The 22,402-nt window shown below is 46.0% G+C and overlaps 2 protein-coding genes across 7 annotated transcripts in view; one reads left to right on the forward strand and one right to left on the reverse strand.

The window, feature by feature from the left end:
- Window positions 1-9,267, forward strand: part of LOC308463824 (claudin-34-like) — a 312,859-nt gene extending 303,592 nt beyond the window's left edge. Inside the window, exons 1-3 of one of the 3 annotated variants that reach the window (XM_080982602.1) lie at window positions 5,356-5,374; window positions 7,348-7,436; window positions 8,072-9,266. In XM_080982602.1, the coding sequence (XP_080838728.1) occupies window positions 8,073-9,005 (933 nt within the window). In that variant the 5' untranslated portion in view covers window positions 5,356-5,374; window positions 7,348-7,436; window position 8,072 and the 3' untranslated portion in view covers window positions 9,006-9,266. Of the gene's footprint in view, window positions 1-5,355; window positions 5,375-7,097; window positions 7,437-8,071 lie in introns of those variants that run through there. The other 2 variants (XM_080982601.1, XM_080982596.1) reach the window with 2 other exon arrangements.
- The window catches only part of DPYSL2 (dihydropyrimidinase like 2), an 85,873-nt gene that overhangs the window by 54,372 nt on the left and 9,099 nt on the right, over window positions 1-22,402 (reverse strand). The window contains exon 1 of one of the 4 annotated variants that reach the window (XM_080982439.1): window positions 990-1,402. The exons of 2 other annotated variants lie outside the window; for them this stretch is intronic. In XM_080982439.1, the coding sequence (XP_080838565.1) occupies window positions 990-1,028 (39 nt within the window). In that variant the 5' untranslated portion in view covers window positions 1,029-1,402. Of the gene's footprint in view, window positions 1-989; window positions 1,403-22,402 lie in introns of those variants that run through there. One more of the 4 variants, XM_080982440.1, reaches the window with a different exon arrangement.

Genomic DNA, 22,402 nt, shown 5'->3' on the forward strand with positions numbered 1-22,402 from the left:
CAAATCACCCAAGCCATCACCGCCATTACTTCCTGCAAGGGGTGGGGTGGGAGGGAAAAGACCTGGGTTTGTCTTCCATCCTTGCCCCTACCCGCTCCCATTTGCCTCCTTTGTATGAATAAAGAGGGCGAAATTGGGGGGAGATCAGGAAAGGGAGGGTGGAGAAGAGAAATTTAAGACACCAGCCAAGCCCACCAACTCAACCATTCCCTTCACCAGCACCCAAAAAGGCAGCGGGTGGGGCAGACTTGCCAAAGCTCCCAACATCGCAACCACGTTCTTCTCAATCTTCGCTTCAAATAGTAAAATTAAAAAGACATTATAATTTTTAAAATACACCCACTGGCTCGCCTGCCACAACCACGACCAGAGGCTGCACCTTCAGGTCGACCACCCAACTGCCCACCCTCGCTGCCAAGAGGGTCACCCCATCGGACCCCATTTCTCCACCACCATCCAACAAAGCAGGATGAATGTGTAAAACTGTATTTTGAAGGAAGAACAAAACAGATCTTCAAGACCGCTAAGGGCAGCTATTCATCATGGGCTTATGAAACAACGTGCAGTCACAGGACAACTCTCTCTCTCTCTCTCTTGCCCTTTCTGTGTCCAGTTTTATTATTTCAGGCATGTACACTGAAAAATCTGCAATAGGCTTGTGACTATCCAGGGATGGCAAAATAAAAGCATCTTTCTGGCGGCCACAAATAACAGAGCGCGGGGGGGGGGGGGGAGCTCTTCACGTTTGCATCCGCTACGCAACATCAAGGCAACCATTGTTCCCCCGCTTGCACCAGGTTTCCCCTCCTTCCCTCCCCATCACGTTCATTATTATTATCATTAGATATCTCGACGGCTGCATCAAAGGCTTTTTTGAGCGCGCTGCTTGCAAAAGCCTCTCTGCCTCTCCCCCCTTAATGCACACACAAAGGGCTTGATCCACATCGCCCTCCCACGCGCCACCCTCGTCGCCACAGCCTGCAACTCACCGTGATGCGTGGAATGTTTTTCTTCCCTTGGTAAGACATCTCGGGGAAACAAAGTCCCACGCAACCTTTCTTTAAAAAAAATAGTAATAAATAAAACCCCTACTTTCTGCAGATTCTGTTCGTGCACCAAAAAAAAGCGCTTGTTTGCTTTAAAAATTGCAAGTGTTATTCGTATTTTTGAAACGGGCACGTAAACAGTGCTGCGCTTGTCTTCCTTGCAAGAAATAATATTTAAAAGTACAGATGCAGCATATATATATATTTGAAAAGCAGCGGTGTCGTTTGCACACCCGCCCACCCCAAAAAAAAATTCGCAAGGATGAGAAAGGAGCCGCGATCCCCCCGTGCGACGCCTTTTCTTCCCTCTGCTCCAAACCCAGCCCAGTCTCGAGGAGGAGGAGGAGGAGGCGGGGGGGGGGGGAGAGGGAGAGAGAGAGAGAGAGAGAGAGAGAGAGAGAGAGAGAGAAAAGCCCTCTCCGGCAGCAATCAAAGCCCGAGCACAAGGAAGGGCCTGCCGCGCCTGCGCGCCGCGCCACGCCCTGTCCTCCACAGACGAGAGGGGCCGGCCGGCTGCGGGGCCCTGATTGGCCGCAGGCGTCGGCCGCATGCAAATACCGCCCAGCCGCCGTGCAATGGGGAGCGAGCGGAGCGGCAACATGCAAAGTGGCGCAGTGGAGGAGCCAACCGGCAGCGGGCTGCGGCCTCGGCGGGCTCGCCGCGACTAGGAAGGCAGGGCGCGCTAGCCAGGGAGCGGGCTGGGCGCCGCCGCCGCCGTTGCCGTCCTTCGGGCTGCAGTGCCAATAAGGAAGCGGCGGCGGCGGGGCGGGGCTTCTCTTTCTCTCCTTTGCACGGATGCATCCAAATCCCTGTCCTTCGGGGGCTGGGTTTTTTAATAAAATAAAAAATGCTACAAGGGAGCCAGTTTTATTTCCGGCTGTACCCTTCAAAGGGTTGCTGCAGGGCTGGTTTCAGTTGCATCCTGGTGCAGCAGGAAGGAGAGAGAGAGAGAGAATATCCGCAGTCTTGCAGATGAGCTGCTGCTGCTGCTGCCCACGCCCTGTTCTCTGCCAGCCAGACATACAGAGAGAGAGCTAATGCGTATATGCTTTTCATCCCTTGCTGTCGTGGGGAGGAGAGAAGCGGCTTCTGCATTCGCTTGGCTGCATTTGCATTCGCAGCTGCAAACTGCTGGATCAGTTAGTTTGAGGGGAGGGTTGCAAAGGTATTGTTTGGCTTTTCTGTGAAGCAGGAAATGGCATCCACCCATGAAAGACGTTGGCCATGATGGAGGATGTTAAAAGGAGCGAGACTAGACGAACCTCCGATTTCTTTCTCTTGATTGATACTAGCTTTACTGGTGCATTTAATTTTTAATTTTAACACTTTCTCCCCATCCCTCCAAAACGTACCTTTGTGCCTCTTCGAAAATAGAAATTGCAAGTTATTGTGAAAAGACATCCACGAACATGTTTTCAGTCTGCTTTCAGTTTCATGCACTGCCAAGGCATTGTTTTTAATAAAGTGTGTCTTACGAATTTGAATCTGGGCTGGTCAGTTCCCAAGTGCATGCTTATTGCCCTTTGATGATCAAGTTTTGGCTAGTACACTGAGTAAACCTAGGAAAATTTACTATCTAGGTAAAGGTTTAGGACCCCTGGACGGTTAAGTCCAGTCAAACCTGACCTCATCTGGCTTCAGGCTGAGGGAGCTGGCGTTTGTCCACAGACAGCTTTCCAGGTCATGTGGTCAGCATGACTAAAGTGCTACTGGTGCAACGGGACACTGATGAGTGCCAGAGCGCAGGGAAACACCGTTTACTTTCCCACCGCAGCAGTACCTATTTATCTACTCGTGCTAGTATGCTTTCAAACTGCCAGGTTGGCAGGAGCACGGACTCAAACAGCCGACCTTCTGATTGGCAAGCGTAAGAAGCTCAGTGGTTTAGACCACAGTGCCACCCACTCCCTACTAATGCCAAGAATAGACCTGGTTCTCACAGTGGCCCACCAGATACCTGTAGGAAGCCTGCAAATCATCATCATCATCATCACCATCATGATTTTAAAACGGGGCCCTCCATACTAGTGGTTTTGTTTTTGCTTGCAAGATTCTGCAACATAGTGGTACCACTGGCAGAGGAAGAGGAGTGCGGGGGGAGCGCACCACCCCCGGCAGCACGATCCCGGTGGGGTGCCATCGCGGCTCGCTCCCACAGGCGGTGTGCCATGCCCCCGGGACGCGCACCAGCCCTGCCCCTGCCTGCTTTCTGCCCCCCCCCCCAGTGCCAGAACATGAAGCTCTGCCACTGAGTGGTACATTTATTCTGGAGCTTCCGCAAATAATTCTGGATTATTAGTTGTTCTGTGACATTGACTGATTCTACATTATTGCCATCTGGAGGGGCAGTCCCACAAAAACAGGACAAAAAAATTAACCAGAACATTTGTGGTGTAAAAATTGCAGGATTTCAGCAGGCAACAGTGGGACATACACTGACTGAAAACAAAGTAGTATGTTCGTTCTAAAAGTATTGCAGACACAAAAAGTATTTAAAGTGGGTTATATATATATATATATATATATATGTGCACAATTAAAAAAAAAAAGCAGTAAAACACACACAAAAACCATGGTTACAGCTTATGGTCTCTTTGGAACAAGGCAAACCATTAGCCTGAGTTCGGACACAACTAAGTCAAACTATGGTTTAATCTCGAGTACCGTAGCAGCAGCAGCAGCAGCAGCAGCAAAGCAGCCGCAATTTTTGTCTTGTGTACCTGCACGCTTGCTTGCTGATTCTATGGCTTAGCATTACAGGCAGAGCCATTACATATTCACCATGTCAAAACAGAAGTTTCTCGTTTATTTATTTGCAAATTTGTTTTTTTACCCTGCCATTAGGCACTGTGCCGGGCAGCTCAGTCACAAGATAATTGGGAAATAAATAAAATACCACTAAAACTCAAGATCGGGTTAAAACAGAATTCCTGTGAGTAGCATGGGGGAACATATATTAACCCCCAATGCTTGTTTAACAAAACACTGAAGACCCATTAAAGACAAGTCCAACCAGGACTCATAAAGTAGGGGGTTCCACGATCTGGGCCCTCCCACTTAAAGAAGGCCCATTAGGTCTTTGGGGAACTGCTGGAAACCCAGCACTCCAGCAAAGCCCAACAGCTTATACATCGGTCATCACTGTGTCACCACATGGGCGACAGAGTGCCTACCACTACCTCCCCATAACACCCACAAGTGGTCTCAGTAAATATCACCTCAGAAACACCGGAGACACTGTTTGCTCTCTCTGCTCAGTTCCTGTTTGCTTTGGCTTATGCCAGCAGCAGCACCCCCCCCCCCCCGTGCCCTCCAGCTGGGGCGGCCCAGCTGCAAAGCTGCCCAAGATAGCAAGGCGGGGGGAGCATGTGGGGCGTGGCAGTGTGTGCGGTGTCTGTGTGTTTAACTGTGAGGTAGTGTGTGCCTGTGTGAGAGTGTTGTCCAAGGTAGCGAGGGGAAAGCATGCACAGGGTAGGGGGTGGCAGTGTGTGTGTGTGGTGTCCGGCTCTCTTTCTCTCCTCCACAATTTGCATACACGAATTTTGCTGCATCCCTCCCCAGCACCCTCCAGTGCGCATCCTGCCCACGGCATGCCCTGGGACACACCCTGGCCATAGCTGTCAACTTTTCCCTTTTCTTGTGAGGAATCCTATTCAGACTAAGGGAATTTCCCTTTAAAAAAAAGGAAAACGTTGACAGCTATGACCCTGGCACCCCCTCCTGCTCCTGCTCCTGCACCGACTCACCCCGCCCCAGCAAATGTGTCCTCTTTTTTGCTCTTCGGAATATGGCAACTCTAGGATGGAGGTACCTTTCCCCTGCTGATTTGCGGAGGGGGAAGTGATCCTGGCATTTTTTCTGCTCTTTTAGATGTGGCAGACATTTTGTGTTTTGCCACACCCTCACAGCAGCCATTTTGTGTCATGCCACACACCCATAGCAGACATTTTCTAACTAGCCCCTACAGCCCTTTCTCAAAATTTTAAATGTGCCCACAGGCCCCCAGTGGCGTAGCGTGGGGGGTGCAGGGGGGCCGGCCGCACCGGGCGCAACATCTGGGGGTTAGGGTTAGGGGGCGCAAATCCACGGGTTAGGGGGCGCAAATTACTTGCCTTGCCCCGGGTGTTGACAACCCACGCTACGCCACTGCAGGCCCCAAAAGATGGTTGATCCCTGAGCTACTGCCTGCGCTGGGAATTGACAGCTCAGCAGCCGAGTAAAACCCACAGCCAGGCCAGGTTACCAACACAGGATGGGACACAGGAGGCACATTGCCAAGGACCCCCTCATACCTGGAGCCAACCTGAAGTCCTGCCCTACACCATAATGTAATAGTTTTAGGTTCAATGTCTTGAGACAAGAACTAGTTCGCTAACTACCTCAGAAGCCATTCCACATCCTTCTTGGACTAGGGTCATGGGATAAAAACTTCTCTATGTCAGGTTTTACCCCATTAGTAGAGATAACATCTCCCCAAAATGTCTGTTCAGTGATCCCAAAAACACAATGTTCTTTATTTAGTTTAATTTCCTGCTGCATCTAATACCTTCCCAAGTGTTAGATCATGTTCACCTTTGACAGAGTACTGCACAATATCATCTACTGAAGTGTCAATTCCATCGGTGTGCTCATATATCATGTGTATGGTTCTATAGTACATGTCAGCTGCTGAAGCAACATCAAATAGGTGTCACAGAAAGTAATACCTCTCAAAGGGGTATTGACTGTGAAGTGTTTGGGTTGTCCTCTGTGAGCATTTGCAAATTGTGCCATGATTTTCTCTCTAGTGGGGAGTTTGAAATACTCAATCTTGATGGCCTTAAGGCTTCTGGCATCACCCATTCTGTGGGTTCCTCAATCTTCTTTATGACCTGTAAAAAAACCCCATTCTTGAGAACTTCTCTCTGAGTTTGTCACAAAGTGCAAAATGCACTTTTCTGCACGGATGGATCTCTGAGGACATTACCGTATTTTTCTGTTTATAAGATGCCCCCATCTATAAGACGACCCCCATTTTTTTTGAACCCCAAATTAAGAAATCAATATTTTAAACATCAAACAGAACAACTTTGGTATTTTATTAACTATTCAAAGCACCAGAACCAGTGTAGCAACGGAGGGGGCCCCACCAACACCTGAGATTCACCATCTATGTATAAGACGACTCCTAATTTTGGACTAAATTTTTAAAGGAAAAAACATTGTCTTATACATGAAAAAATATGGTAGTTTGTTTATTTATTTGGATAGTATGTTCACCTGGTAAGTAGCCAAGTACTTCAAATATATTTTGATAACACAAAATCAGTGTGTCATATTCCTGTTTTCCATTGTCTTGCATGGTCAGTTCCCATTTAATTATGCTAAGTCTATTTAGGAATTATAATAAATGGCAAGCTATATTCAGTGTCTTTGTATCTGGTGCTGCCAATATGGTGTCCCTTTACTGGTAATAGTCCATTAGTTAAATACTTGTTGAAAGTATTTTTCACCTAAATTGGAGTCTTTCATAATCGCCGGACAACATATTAACCTGAGCACCCATGTCTAGCTTAAAGGCTGACATTGTTCCTTGCATTTCCACTAGCTGATTCCAGTCCTTCCAGCCATGCTCCCTGCCCAATTCTACTACACCCATATAAAACTATTTCTTATCAACCTGGAGTTTCAGAAATTGTGATCTGCAATAGTGTGCAAGGTGGTTGTGCTTGCCACATTTATATCAGACCAGGGGTGGTGTGTGCCATGAAGTGGGAACTGCCTCCCTGCCCTCTGTGACCGCCTACACCAGGGGTAGGCAACCTAAGGCCTGGGGGCCAGATGCGGCCCAATCGCCTTCTCAATCTGACCCATGGACGGTCCGGGAATCAGCGTGTTTTTACATGAGTAGAATAGGAATTCGTTCATTTTTTTTTCTTTCCAAAATATACTCCGGCCCACCACATGGTCTGAGGGACGTTGGACCGGCCCACGGCTAAAAAAGGTTGCTGACCCCTGGTTTATTTCAAATCTTGCTCGCTCATTCCTTTGGAACTGGCAGCTGGGGTGTTTTTTTCCACATTTTGTATCCAATCTTTGCATAAGCTTACATCTAACAAAAAAGTGTCTTTTAAAAGTTGCAGAATCATACTGGTATTCAAATGCATCCTGCCTCCAAGCAGTTGCCAAATGTTCCAAACGACCAGGACCCTGGAGTTATGATTGGTGTTCTTCTGAGCGTTCAAAGCAAGCTGCATTCTAACTGCCTCAGAACTCCAAGGAGCAGTTGCTACGGTGCTCAGACCAGCTTCACTCTTTTCAGGTCTTGTCCTAGGTCAGACACTGGAAGAGAAAGACCTGGAAAAAGCCCTCGCTCTGGAAAAAGACTGGTTGAAGAACTGATTCACGCAGGTGCATATATGCAGCGCTCCTCAGTTCCCCACCAACATAGCAGTGTCTTCTCAGATAGGAACAAACTGACTTTTATTTCCTTTTGTCCTGTCTGAGAGCCACTTTTAGGCTTTTCACAATGTGTGTGTGTGTGTGTGTGTGTGTGTGAGAGAGAGAGAGAGAGAGAGAGAGAGAGAGAGAGAATGAGGACTAAAGCCAGAAAGGATTCTTTCCTGAACAAGAGCTGTATTGGTCTGTTGCACCAACTTTCTTTCAAGGGTAGAATGCATAACTTTGGTGGGATCATGCCTGACATTTTACCAATGGAGAGGGAAGGGAGGGGAGCATAGGAATGCAGAGGAGGAGTGGACTAGACAAGAGCCCAATTATCTGCATGGAGGGGGTCCCTAGAACAAAAGGGGTTGTGCCGTTGTGCAATTTCTTCACCCCTGGGGAAGTCTGATTCCTGGCACTTATGATTGCAGGTACAGCAGACTTTTCCATTCCTACGTCTCAAGGTGGGAAATGCAGAATTTGCCCTAGAACGATGGCATTGTTTTAGCTGCACATCACTATTTGCTCAAACTTTAGGAGATGTCCATATGATACTGTGCCTAAGTATCTAACGGTTATCTTTTGTCTGTCTTTTTCTCCAGCATGCCTTCTATCGCCAGCCTTCCGAGCACTAAAGCGGAACTTCCACCCCAGGTGCATGATGGGTCCTTCCCAGTCCGCCTCTTGTGCAGGGTGTCCTGCGTGCAACTAGCTGCCTTTCTCCTGGCTGTCCTGGGCTGCCTAATGAGCATCTGCTCCACATCTGCCAACCTTGACTGGAGAGTGTGGAAAGTAGACAGAATCATGGGCAGCAACCAGCAGGGCATTGTGGGCAGTGGCATCTGGGGTGCCTGTTCTGTAAGAAGAGTTACCATGAAGAAAACCAACATGATATGTATACCATTCAATGATGATGAGTCCCTGCCAGCTGAAATCATCGTGGCCCAGGACTTGATGCCAATGGCCTCAGTGGCCACTGCGGTGACCGTTCTTTGCATGGCCTTTGCTCTATGCAACATCTTTGAGCCAGGAAAAGACGAGAATTTCATTGATACCTTCTTTTCAATTGGAGCAAGGATAATGTTGGCAGCGGGTACTTGTGTACTGATTTCCATTTCATGGAATCTTCACTCTATATTAACAAATGAAGGAATTCCGCTTCCGGAGGTTTTGGGAGTGCCTCCGATTCCCACAGAACAACGTGCTGGAATGGCCATCTATGTTGGGTTTCTTGCTGCAGCTTCGCAGCTGTTAAGCGGAACTCTGGTTCTGGGTGAAAAATATTTTTGGAAAAGGAGTGAAATAAACACTTCCAAGCCAAAATTTGTAAATGACCCAGAAAGTGTTACAGACACCGAAAACCCAAAGCTGAGGATGAAATACAGACAGTACTTCTCTTCTGTGACACTGGAATGTGAAGAAGAAAACCCCCCTATCTGGCGGAGATGTCAAAATCATATTAAAACGGAAACCATGCCAGGCTCACTAGCAATATGGCTAAGGAACGGTTCCCGTCCTGTGACTGGCTTTTTTTAAATGGAAGCAGGGGACGTTGTGTATATTTATTTTCTTATGCATATTCTCTTGTTGTTTTTAACTGAATGCTTCTGGGATGCTTACAACATAGGGTTAACTATAAATAGGAGGAATAAATGAAAAGTATAAAACTGTTATATTTACCTGTAGATATTTATGCTATATCTCTTTTAACAATAAAAAGAATGTTATCTCATCGCAAACGTATGCTGGAGTGCTTATTTCACTGCAGACTCAACTGTGTATGGTGCTTTTCGAATTTTCTTCAGAAACACTGCAAATCGCAAAGTTCTGGGGCATGCTTCCTCTGTCTGCGTGTTTGCAGTCTGTTTTACAGAGAATACTGGCCAAGCCTTTGAGTGCCTTGCTCCCAGCCCTGGCCAGCAAGAACAATGATCAGGGACACCCGGTTTCAGTGGTCCAGAGAGACCTAGGCCATTTCCAGCTTTAGGCAGAATAAAAAATTAAAAATGATGGAACAGAAGACAAAATAGTGCCACACACCAAAGAAGTGAGTTGTAATTAAATATGATGAAATATCTGCGAACAAAAAAAGAACCATGTCTTTTACCAAATCACATCTCTCATTTGTTTAAGTTTGCAGCTCTAAGCTGGGAGTGGGTGTCACATTTTGGTCTGCTGCAGGTAGAAACAAGCTGAGAGAAGAATCAAATACCAAAAATATTGAGAACTGACTAAATCTGAGGCCCACTTTGAGGTTTTGCCCCAGGCCAAATGCCCCCTGCAACACCTCCCCCCAACTGGCCCTGCTTACAGGATTCCTTCAAAAACTCCTGCTGCTGAACACCAAACATGACAGGGGAGGGGGCCCCAAGGAAGGTCAGGTGGTACCCGGTGCGGAAAATTTCTTGTCACCCCCCCCATTTATTTATTTATTTATATTTATTTTTGCCTGCAAAAATGGTTTTACGTTATTTCATATTTTCTTACAAAGGAATGTGGATTCTGGGCCTCTGATAACAAGTAGGCGACTATGGACAGATACTTAAATCTACAGGATGGATTGTGTTTTGGCTTGTGTTATTTTATTCATATTTATTGTTTATTTATTTTAAAAAACCTGCAAAATGGTTTACCAAACCAAAAACAAAAAAACCCACAGCAGTAAAATCAAGAAAAATTAACAATTCTACTTTAAAACATACAAAAGCTAAAATATTAAGATTAAAATTACTACAACTTCCTAAGCATCTGGGTATGCTTGCCTAAAGAAGAATGCTTTCAGCAGGTGCCCGAAAAGAGTCTAGCAAAGGCATGCGCTTTGTTGCAAGAGGCGGGGAGTTCCAAAGTGCAGGTGCTGTCACAGTAAACAATGCAGTACAGATATTCTGTGGAACCAGTAGTAGTGCTTGAAACTACAGTGGTACCTCGGGTTACATATGCTTCAGGTTGCATACGCTTCAGGTTACACACTCCGCTAACCCAGAAATACTGCTTCAGGTTAAGAACTTTACTTCAGGATGAGAACAGAAATCGTGCTCTGGCGGCGCGGCGAGGGTGCAGAGCTGGACTGGTGATGGATGTGGACCGGGGAGAGTCAGGATCAGGATTGGATTAAAGCATACTAAGGCCCTATGTTAAACTGAAAAGGCCCCATAGCATGGCTGGATTAACCATTAGCAAAATAAGCACATGCTTGCTTAGGGCATCAAGGGAAAGTGGACACGGCAGAAATTTCCCACACAAATTGCTCAGCTGAGCATTCATTTTCTCAGTTGAAGTACAGTGGTACCTCTGGATGCGAAGGGGATCCGCTCCGGAGCCCCGTTCACATCCTGAAGCGAACACAATCCGCATCTGTGGGTCGCGATTCGCCGCTTCTGCGCATGCACATGAAGTCATTTTGAGCATCTGCGCATGCACGAGTGGCGAAACCTGGAAGTAACGCGTTCTGTTACTTCCGGGTCACTGCGGAGCGCAACCCGAAAATGCTCACCCTGAAGCAACTTTAACCCGAGGTATGACTGTATATTAAGAATCCCAACCGAACAACTTTGCAACAAGGCAAGGCTGGATGCCTCACCTCTACAGAAGCAGATGTGTTACGTAAGATTATTTCTGAGTATCTAATCAAACACTTTGCAATTAGAAAAAGTAGGCTTCAGAAGCCTTGTGACCTCCACTTCTGACACCACATAATAAGTTTGGGTTCAGTACCTTGAAGCAAGAGTTAACATTGTGTTTCTTTTATTAACAAGCAGTTACATGAACTAATTTTGTGTTGGAGCTCCTTCAGCCAGTCAGGCACGATCCCATCACACCATTCTCCAACGTAGGTGCCAATTCCTAGGGCTGAGGCAGTTTTGGCTCCCTGAATGTATTTTCTGGGGGGGGGGGGGTCAGGCCCACTCAATTTTCAGAGGGAGTTCAGCTCCGCCCCCTGGCTCCTCACAACGTTATGCGCGCGAAGTCGCATCAGGCTCCCTCAAACCTCTGGCACCTCTATTCTCCAAGGATAATCTTCAAGCTCCCACCTCAAAGTGTAAGAAAGTCTCTCTAAATCACTACAATCACTTATGTTGATTGAAACACAATGCTTTTCTGTGGAGTTCGTTCATAGATTCAGATAAGTGCGGTACTGTTTCTGGAGTAACCAAGTGATGATGAGACCCAAAGTGATGTATATGCATGTGTGAACTAGTTCCAGCCTCTTACAACGTTTCTACACAGAAGTAAGTTCCAATGCATTCCTTGTCTGGGCCACCTCCTTGCTGTTGCCACTGACCAATCTTTCGCTTCTCGTTCTAAGCCAGGTGTGGGGAACCTTAGGCTCTCCAGATGTCGCTGAACAATAACACCCTTCATCCCTACCCACTGAACATGCTTGCAGCAGCTGATGGGAGTTGGTGTTCAACAACATCTGGAGGGCCAAAGTTTCCCCACCTCTTATGTAAGCAAAATCTCTTCACCCACCAGAGGGCGGGGGGAGAGAGAGAAGTGGCTGTTGCTCCTCATCTCCACTTACGAGATGTCAGGACATCAGCCAGAAACAACAAGGAGGAGGTTCATGTCCAGGAAGCTCCGGAAATTGGCAGTGGGACCTCCTGGGGCCTCAGCAACTGCCCAGCAATACGGATCAGCCTTGGGGCTAGCTCATCATGCCAAAACTTGGCAGCTTTTGGATTTCATTTTCAAAAATTTGGAAAGTGCAGTGAAGCACTTAAGACACCTGTTCCATCCTGTAACATTGATCTAGACAATTATATTTTAAATTGCAGCTCATATGTCAGGGCCAGGCCAAAAAGACCTGTAAACTGTGTGTGTTCTAAAACCTGCATCCCTTGAGCACTGTTGCTACCATGCTGTGTTCCCTAGAAAAGGGACAAAGGATCCCAGAATTGTTTTATTGTATTTTTTCCTGTTGTCAATGGTTATATTGTATTCTTGGATCTTGTTTTTGTCTTCTTCTTCTTCAACTTTGGTTAATTTAGTTAAATTTGGTCAAAGTTAAATGCATAATACTATTTATTTGTTTTTTAAAAAATAGATCTTAATTTTTTAAAATTGTGATTCTTCAAATCTTCTGTTTGCATTTGTATTTTTTTCCAAAACGAAAAAAAGGAAAAGTTTCCAATATTATACCAGACTTACAATGCAGACCTATACATGCCTACTCAGAAGCAAACTCCATTGTCTACAGGATTGCAGCCATAGCCAATCCAGAGGTTGCATACTGTCTGCCAACCCCAGGGGTCTATGTTGCATTCTCTTATTCCTTTCTGGGCCTGGAGGGCATAAACAGGGCCTAGTCTTAAGCCATAATAATGTTCCAAACTCCAGAAACAGGAATTGGTGTTTGCCATTCAAATGCATGCCAGGCAGCATCACGTGATGTGTAACCTAACACATCACAAGACCTCGCCTCCTCAATGTGGGGGGCAGGTTGGCGCCCCTGAGCAGGGGTAGCATTTGACTGTAAAACGTTAGATGCATAGACCTGCTGACAACTTCAACACAGACTGATGCTAATCATATTCCTTGCAGTGATTCCAATGCAGAGGAGGGAAGCTCTCATTAAGATGTGTGAGGTATAAATAGTAAAATTATCATTATGGAATGGGACGTAGGACGCGGGTGGCGCTGTGGGTTAAACCACAGAGCCTAGGACTTGCCGATCAGAAGGTCGGCGGTTCGAATCCCTGTGATGGGGTGAGCTCCCGTTGCTTAGTCCCTGCTCCTGCCAACCTAGCAGTTCGAAAGCACGTCAAAGTGCAAGTAGATAAATAGGTTCCGCTCCAGCGGGAAGGTAAATGGCATTTCCATGTGCTGCTCTGGTTCGCCAGAAGCAGCTTTGTCATGCTGGCCACATGACCCGGAAGCTGTACGCCGGCTCCCTCGGCCAATAAAGCGAGATGAGCGCCTCAACCCCAGAGTCGGTCACAACTGGACCTAATGGTCAGGGGTCCCTTTACCTTTATTATCATATGAGAAATGTTGGAGGGTATGGAACCAATGACTGGAAATTTCAGGGAAACAGATTTCAGCAAAATGTTAGGAGCAGCTTTCTCATGGTAAGAGCTGTTGGAGATGGTAAGAATGGACCAGAGTGCCTTCACTGGACGTTAAGCAGAGGCTGAATGGTCCATCTCTTAGGTATGCTGTAGTTGCCTTCTGCGTTGCAATGCAGGTGACCTAACCAAAATGATAGTGGTAAACCTAGACCTACAAGAGAAAGACTTGAGAATATTTCAGGAATCAAAACGAAGGGCAAAAGATTAAATACAGTATCTGAGGATCTGGCTATCAGCCAAGAATCTAAACCTTTTCCAGTATATTTATGCTAAAATCTGCAATGAAATAAAAAAAGACCTAGATAAATGGTCTAGGATAGATCTGTCTTTTTTGGGAAGAGTATTTGCAGTTAAAATGAATGTCCTGCTCAATATGATTTTCCTATTTCAAACACTGCCAGTGATAAATAGCCCAAACTGTTTTAAACAGTGGAAGAAATATGTAACAAACTTCATTTGGTGGGGGTGGGGAACCCCTACATTAAATACAAAAACCTGATAGACATAAGAGAAAGAGGGGACTTTGCCCTACCTGATATTAGATTTTACTATGAGGCAGCTTGCCTCTGCTGCATGAAAGAATGGATGGAGCTAAGAGATACCAATATTTTAGATCTAGAAGGGTTTGACCTACGCTTTGGATGGCGTGCCTATTTGCACTATGACAAAGCAAGGATGCACAAAGGATTTCAAAATCACACTATAAGAAGAAGCATATGCATTGTCTGGCAGACACATAAAGATCTATTAGAGAGGAAACCCCCAAGATGGAATCACTATTTGAGGCGGTGTCGGTGAAAAGGTTAAATATGGATACCAGATGGGCTACTTACAAGGATTTTATAGAGTTCAAAGAGGGAAAGGTTCATCTGGAAAAAAAGGAGAGGTATCGGATAATACTATAGATTGGTTTCAGTACTTCCAGGTGAACAAGTTATTTAAAAGACATAAAGAAATGGGATTTGGGGAAACGAGTTCGGAACTTGAAAAAAAAATTAATAGGAAAAGATGATAAACTAATTTCTAAAATTTATAAACTGTTATTGGAGTGGGAGACTAAATATGAAATGGTAAAAGTGACAATGATTTGTTATAATATAGAAATGTCTGCATGGGGAGAATTATGGGGGAACTATGAATTTCTCTTTTTTTCAAATTATTTTTATTAATTTTCCAAATTATTACAAATCAAACCAAATTAATTTAATTTAATACAGTTTCTTAAGATCAGGTTTCCCGCTCCTGTTCCAAACATATGATCATCATTATTTCCTCACATAGCTGCATCATTTCTTGTTTAGAGTCCAGTTAACATCCTTCACTTGCCGTTAAACCATTCTTCCAGCTGGCCCCTTTTTTCACCTTACAAACAGCACCTCCATTACACCTTATAAATAAGTAGTCTGTTTCATGTGTGTAGTCCTTCATATACATTGTTGTTCCAGACCTGGTGTGCTGGGAGAGTTAATTACTGTCTTCCATTGTTCAGTTCTCAGCAGTCTTTATCTGGATGGTACAAGATCACATTCCACACCTTCCGCTGTTTACCGACTAGCGTATGAGCTGCAGCCATCAATAACTCACAGAATGCCTATCCAAATCCTGCCATTAAAATTCCACTCTGGAGTTCTTCCTCGGCACGCAGTGAAAAGCAAGATCTTTTCTCAAATTCAGCCTCTTTGCCGCATCTGTTCGGCAGCAGTTCATTCCCCCCCGCCCAGCAGTCCAGGAATAATTTTAAATAAAGTCCATTCAGCCTCGGTCAAGTGGGGGAGGGCATAGTAAAGCCTTGTTAAATTCCTTGTTGAGCATAAATCAAAAGCCTCCCCGCTCTTTTCCAAAGTAACAAACAGAATAACATAGCATGAATCCCTCTTCCCTTGCACATCCTTTTCATTATGCAGGCGAGGACAGGAAAAAAGGAGACTATTCGAAAACCATAATAAAGCACAAATCACCCCCTTCCTTTCCCAGCTGTTGTATGGATTCTTAAGCTTCAAAGAAAACATTCAGATACCGTATTGGCCTGAATATAAGCCGCACCCGAATATAAGCCACAGCTTTAAAATTGGACGGGGTGGAAGAAAAGAAGAAAAAATACCCAAATATAAACTGCTCCCTTCCTTGCTGCTCCTGGGTGCATACTGGGGGGGGGGGGGCACATTGTGTTGCCGGCAGCTTTCCCCTTCCTCACTCTCTCCTTTCCCAGCATCAAGGGAGAGGACGAGGGACTACGCACAAGGCTGGCGCCGCTTTGCCACGCTCTTGGCACTGTTTGCCCTGCGCTCCTGGCTGCATACGATAGGGTCACAAATATAAGCCGCAGTTTAACTTTTCACGGTCGGAATTTGGGGGGAAAGTGCAGCTTATATTCAGGCCAATACGGTACGTTCAAAGAGCCAAGCAGAGTCCTTTGGGCAGCTGACTTATTGCAGCCTGTTAGCAAATGTTGGTCCAGGAGCGCCTCTTGATTAAAGCCAATTGTCCGAATTATACAGGAACCAACCACAAATCATGCTGGAGATGGAGGCTCGTCCATGGCAGGGACACACTCCCAGGTCACACCTGCTCTGCCTTTCAAGTTGGCAGATACGGGCTTGAGCAGGATGCCGTGAACTCCCCAGACCCCACTGGGGAGCATTGCCAGGATTTTTGCCTCATAAATCCTGGCTTTCCCCTGCCTGAACCTCCTCGCTGCCCGTGGAGAGCTGCGAGGAGCTACCGCCATTAAGTTTGCGACATAGATGGAAAACCCGAAAACTATGAATTTCTCTGCCTGCTACAAAATATTATGTACCAGAACTCCCTGTGCACCTTTTGGATTTTATCTGTATGTTTCCCCCTCTGTGCCAAATAAGTGTTGCTTACTTTTTATAATACATGGAAGATGGATCTCCCTTGGGAGGTTCTGGACTCGCCTTCCTTGGAGGTGTCTAAGCAGAAGTTTGCCATCTGTCATGGATGCAATGTAGGAAACTCAGCTAAAGCATCCATGTTCAGGAAAAGGTTGGGAAACACTGTCTTAAAGGGTACAATAGTCAATTTAACCTACAAGTAGGAATGTACACATGAACAGCAGATAACACTAAATAAAGGAAGATCTGAGCCAAAAATGGGTGGAATAATAGAATATGCAGCCGACAAAAGACTAACTAGAATGCTATGGAGAGATGGACTGGGAAGTCTGAGGATAAGAGATAAATGATGAATATTGTATGATGTATATATAAGTTGTAAAAGTGCAATACACACACACACACACACACACACACGTACGTGTGTGTGTGTGTGTGTGTGTGTGTGTATAGTAGGTGACCTCTCAGGTCACTTCTAATGCTGTGATTATGTGCTACATAAAGAAATACTTTCTTTTGTCTGTGCTGAATGTACTGTCAGTCAAAGTCCTTCAGCAATCCAGAGTTCTGAGTTACAGAGCAAGGGAAGAGGGATTCATCCACTCCCCCCCACCACCTTGGTTTCCATCTGTCTGCCTCGAAAGACAATGGAGTGTTCCTCTAGGGGTGAAGTCAAACAGCCATGTTAGCAGCACTGAAGTGACATCCCTGGGCTGCAAGCCTGGCAGTGTGTTTGGAGGTCCTGGGCTCCCCAGATGGCAAGACCACCACCCCCTCAGCCTCACTGATCTGGTCCAAAGGAAAGGACAGCAATACGTTTGGCACCAGCTTGGCTGCAGGAGTTGCTGGAAGGAAGCATACAAGGTGCTTTCCAACTGTCTTAAGGACTCCACTCCAGATTTGTGTAGAGTTTACTCCTTAGCCTTCTCGTCTCCTGAAGAAATTCCACAAGGCAGCAGAGTTATCCTTCTCCTAGATGAGCTACCTTCCCAGGCTGACAAGCCCCATCTGTCCCTCATTTCCCTCAACAGCGCATGCAGAAACTGCCTTCTTAACTGTTGGGCCCACTATTGGTCTCGTCTGCTCCATCTGCCAAAGCCATTGTTCACATGCAGGGGACCTCCCTAACTCACATAGAGTTTGAGACCCACTGACTCGCATGGTGACAGCTTCTAGGAGCCATAGGTGAGAACTGAGTGAAGGGTGGGTACCAAAAGTGGACAATCTAACCCAGAAGGAGCACAATGTGTCCGCCACCAGAGGGACTACCCATCCCTCTTATTTTATATATGCCTATAATGGTCAGGGGTCCCTTTACCTTTGCCTTTTATCATTTCCCTCTGTAGTCATGAACTTTCCTCCAAACTAAAAAGCCCCAAATGTGTTAACTTTGTTTCCATACAGAAGTTGCTGCAACCTGTTTGTTTGTTTGTTTGTTTGTTTGTTTGTTTGTTTGTTTGGTATGCCACCCTTCATTGTAAGTTCACAGGGCATTTTACAAGACAAAAATACAAAATGAGAGAACAAAATACATAATAAAAAGAAAAACAAGCCAATAACCCCCTTCTCACAAACATTTAAAAAGCCATCTATGGTTTAATCAACTAAAGGCCTGGTAATAAAGAAACATTTTCACCTGGTGCCTAAATATATGTAATGAAGGCACCTGGTGAACCTCCCTGGGGAAAGCATTCCACAAACAGGGAGCAACTGCAGAAAAAGGCCTGTTCTCATGTTGCTACTCTCCGGACCTCACGTGGAGGAGGCACATGAAGAAGTGCCTCAGATGATGATCTCAGGATCCCGGTAGGTTCATATGGAGAGAGGCAGTCCTTGATGTATTGTGGTTCTGAGCTGTTTAAGGCTTTATGGGTCATAACCAGTACTTTGAACTGGGCCCAAAAAGTAATTGAAAGCCAGTGGAGTTGGGCCTGGATCGGTGTGATATGCTCAAACTGTCTTGCCCTGCATCAGTTGAAGTTTCCAAATTATCTTCAGAGTCAGCCCCATGTATAACATGTTGCAGTAATATACCTTAGACGTTACCAGAACATAGAGAACAGAAGTTAGCTCCATAGAGATGCAGTTGGACCACCAGCCAAAGCTGATGGAAGGCCGGCGGAAGCTCAAGTGACAACAATGAATGTAGAAGTACCCTCAAGCCACGTACCTGCTCCTTCAGATCAAGAGCAGGCAACCTCTCATCCATCCAGTCCAGGGAACTGCCCAGTGTCAGTGCCTCAGTCTTATCTGAATTGAGCTTCAGTTTGATGGCCCTCATCCAGTCCATTAACAAGGCAAAACAACAGTACAGTCCAGCACATCCACTTCCACACCTGCAGATAAAAAGAAGTAGTGCTGTGCATCATCAGCATATTGCTGACAATGTACTCCAAAACTCTGGATGACCCCTCCTGGGCTGTTTCATGTAGATGCAGTGGCGTAGCGTGGGGGGTGCAGGGGGCGCCGGCCGCACCGGGCTCAACATCTGGGGGTTAGGGTGCGCAAATCCACGGGTTAGGGGGCACAAATTACTTGCCTTGCCCCGGGTGCTGACAACCCACGCTACGCCACTGTGTAGATGTGAAACAGCACAGGAGATAAAAACCTGAGAAACACATTGGGCCAAAGGGCACTCCCCAAGCATCACCCCCTGGGAACAACTACTCAAGTATGACCAGAACCACCACAAAGCAGTGCCACCCACCTGCAACTTAGCCAGTCCAGAAGGAGGATCACCAAGGTTGATAGTATCAAAATCTGCTGAGAGGTCAAGGAGAATTAACAGGACACGTTGCCCCTGTCTCTTTCCTGACAATGGTCATCATACAGGACGACCAAAGTAGTTCTGTGCCGAAACTTAGCTAAAACCCCAAATGAAATGGATCTAGAAAGCCAGTTTTCTCCTAGAGTGCCTAGATTTCACCCACTCAAGAACCTTGCCCAAGGACGGGAGATTGGCAACTGACCAGTAGTTACTTAAGATTTTCCAAACCTAGGGTGAGCTTCTTACCACTGCCTCATTCAAGCAGGTAGGGACCACCCCCTGGCCCAGCCAACTGTTCTCTTCCTGCTAGTTTTTATCAGGGTCACCCTGACTGATCTGAGCACCTTGTCCACATCCTCAAGCCTTACCAACTGAAACTCATCCAACACAACGAGACTAGACAGCGCTCTGGACACCCCTTCGGATTCTGTAACAACCGAGTCAAAATCCCAGTAGATGCGAGTGATTTTATCCTCAAAATGCTTTGCAAACAAATCATAGGGAGCTACCCCCCCCCCGTCAGGTTCTGCCACCTCCTCCTTCTAGACTACTGCTATGTATTCTGTGTGATTTGGTCCCAAAATGACCTCAAATATTCCTCTGCAGTAGGAGGAAACAAATGGGGAAACTTTCCAATTGTCATTTGAGTTGCAAATCCTATTAACAAAATGGCCTGGAATCTAGGGAGTTTACTCCTCCCTGCAAATCCAGTCTGGCAAGTTTCTGCTAAGCTGAGGGAACTGTCAATAGGTATAAATTTGTAAATAAGAAATTCAGGAACTAAAGTATTTACCATCTCAATAGAATGGTCAGGCGGCCCAGGTAATCAGTGACCGTTATCAGGTATCCTGGTAGACAGGAGAAAAGCAACACTCAAATATCTGTGAGAGACCATCTCCTGTGATGTATGTACAATGCTTTTTGGATGGTATTTGGCCAAGGGGTGGGCAATTTCAAAAGTCTTTAAAGGGGTTTGCACACTTTTGTTCTGGGTCTCCCTTACCTCCTTGCAAGGAGTGGAGGGAACTCTGTTGCAAAAGAAAAATAAAGATTTGCCTTGCTTTCACTGCATACTGCTTCCATCCATTCATCTCTGACCAATCACGGACTTAGAATTAGGCAGCAAAAGCCACCCCTTCTATTTTCTGTATCACCTCCTAAAGGTAATGTAAAGGGACCCCTGACCATTAGGTCCAGTCACAGACGACTCTGGGGTTGCGGCGCTCATCTCGCTTTATTGGCCAAGGGAGCCGGCGTACAGCTTCCGGGTCATGTGGCCAGCATGACTAAGCCGCTTCTGGCGAACCAGAGCAGCGCACGGAAACGCCGTTTACCTCCCACCAGAGCAGTACCTATTTATCTACTTGCACTTCATGCTTTCAAACTGCTAGGTTGGCAGGAGCAGGGACCGAGCAACGGGAGCTCACCCCGTCGCGGGGATTCGAACCTCCAACCTTCTGATTGGCAAGTTCTAGGCTCTGTGGTTTAACCCACAGCGCCACCCGCGTCCCTTATATCACCTCCTACTGGGTTATTAATCAGGACAACTTTGCAAAAACATATTGCACCAGTTTTGAAGGTGTGGCATTGGCTCTCAATTTGCTGAGCCAAGTTAAAGATGCTTGTTGTGATATGCAAAATCCTTGGAAAGGTTTATTTACTTGATAGAATGCCTCCTCCCTTATCCATCTGCCTGGCTGTTATGATGCAGTAGGGTTGCCCTCCTTCAGTGCCACATTATTGAATATTTGCCATGTAGCAAATATTCTTGATACAGGCAAAATCACAAGAGCCAAGGAAGCAGTATTTGCAGCCACAGCTGACCATCAGCAGCTACATCCTCACTTCTTTTGCCCACGCAGTTTGCAGTTGAACCATGTGAGCAAAGGAACATTTTTCCTTTTCGGATGGGCTTGAAGCCAAGTCTTTCTCACCTTTCAAAGTGACTCACACACCCTCACACTCTTCTCTATTCTCCATCCAAGCAAACAAAAGCAGTTCTCCAACTTCTAAGACACATTCCAAAATGCAAAAACAGTAAAGCTGGGTTTGAAACAAAGCAGGTGTGGCTGGGGAGGTGGAGTGGATGGTCCCATGGCGGAGATAGAGAAACCTGGATGACTGCATTTGGACCCTGGGCCTGAAAATCTGTTTCATAAAAGGGGGAAAGGGATCCAGAGTGGTTAAATGATATGAAAGCTGGTTTATTGCAGCAATAAACGTCTGAAGTGGACTGTGAAGGTAATCAGAATATGAACAATGGAGGAGAAATGGTTAATGCTCCGTCCTGAGACTTCTCTCAGTCTGGATAATATAAACAAAAGTCCACAAAGCTCTCAGACATTTATTTTATTGGCTCACAGGGCACATGTAGAGGTATTTACTCACATTCCAGTAGGCTGTTATTTTGGCTCTGAATGAATGTGGTTAGAGAGCTCTTTATGAAGTTCTCTATAGAGTTCTCTATGGATTCCTTGGTGGAGAACGAGTGAGTTTATTCCTCTTCCTGGGCTTGCAAGAACTAAACTACCTGGGCCCTGAGATCATCTTCGGAGGCCCTCCTTCGTGTGCCTCTTTTTCAAAAAGTCCAGAGGGTGGAAACACAAGAATGGGCCTTCTCTGCAGTGGCTCCCCATTTGTGGAATGCTCTCCCCAGGGAGGTTCACCAGATGCCTTCATTCTACACATTTAGGTGCCAGGCAAAAATGTTCCTTTTTAACCAGGCCTTTGGTTGACCTGATGGACATCCTATACCCTTTTAAAATTTGACTCGGGCGGGGGTGGGGGCGGTATTATTGGGTTACTGTTCTTATTTTGATTTTATATATTGTGATCTTTTCTGTGAACTACCCTGAGACCTCTGGATATAGGGTAGTACAGTGGTACCTCAGGTTACATACGCTTCAGGTTACATATGCTTCAGGTTACAGACTTTGCTAACCCAGAAATAGTGCTTCAGGTTAAGAACTTTGCTTCAGGATGAGAACAGAAATCGTGCTCTGGCGGCACAGCGGCGGCAGCAGGAGGCCTCATTAGCTAAAGTGATGCTTCAGGTTAAGAACAGTTTCAGGTTAAGAACGGACCTCCGGAACGAATTAAGTACTTAACCCGAGGCACCACTGTATATAAATTCAATAAATAAAATAAATAAATAAACTGAACTAGGTTGCGAAGGAGAGAGGGAGAAACTAGAATATTACTGTGCCTTCATTTCCCTGCCTGCCGTGAGGTCTGGAAAAGGGA

Source organism: Podarcis pityusensis (assembly GCF_964106645.2).
Source record: "Podarcis pityusensis genome assembly, chromosome: 15".
Classification (NCBI taxonomy): Eukaryota; Metazoa; Chordata; class Lepidosauria; order Squamata; family Lacertidae; genus Podarcis; species Podarcis pityusensis.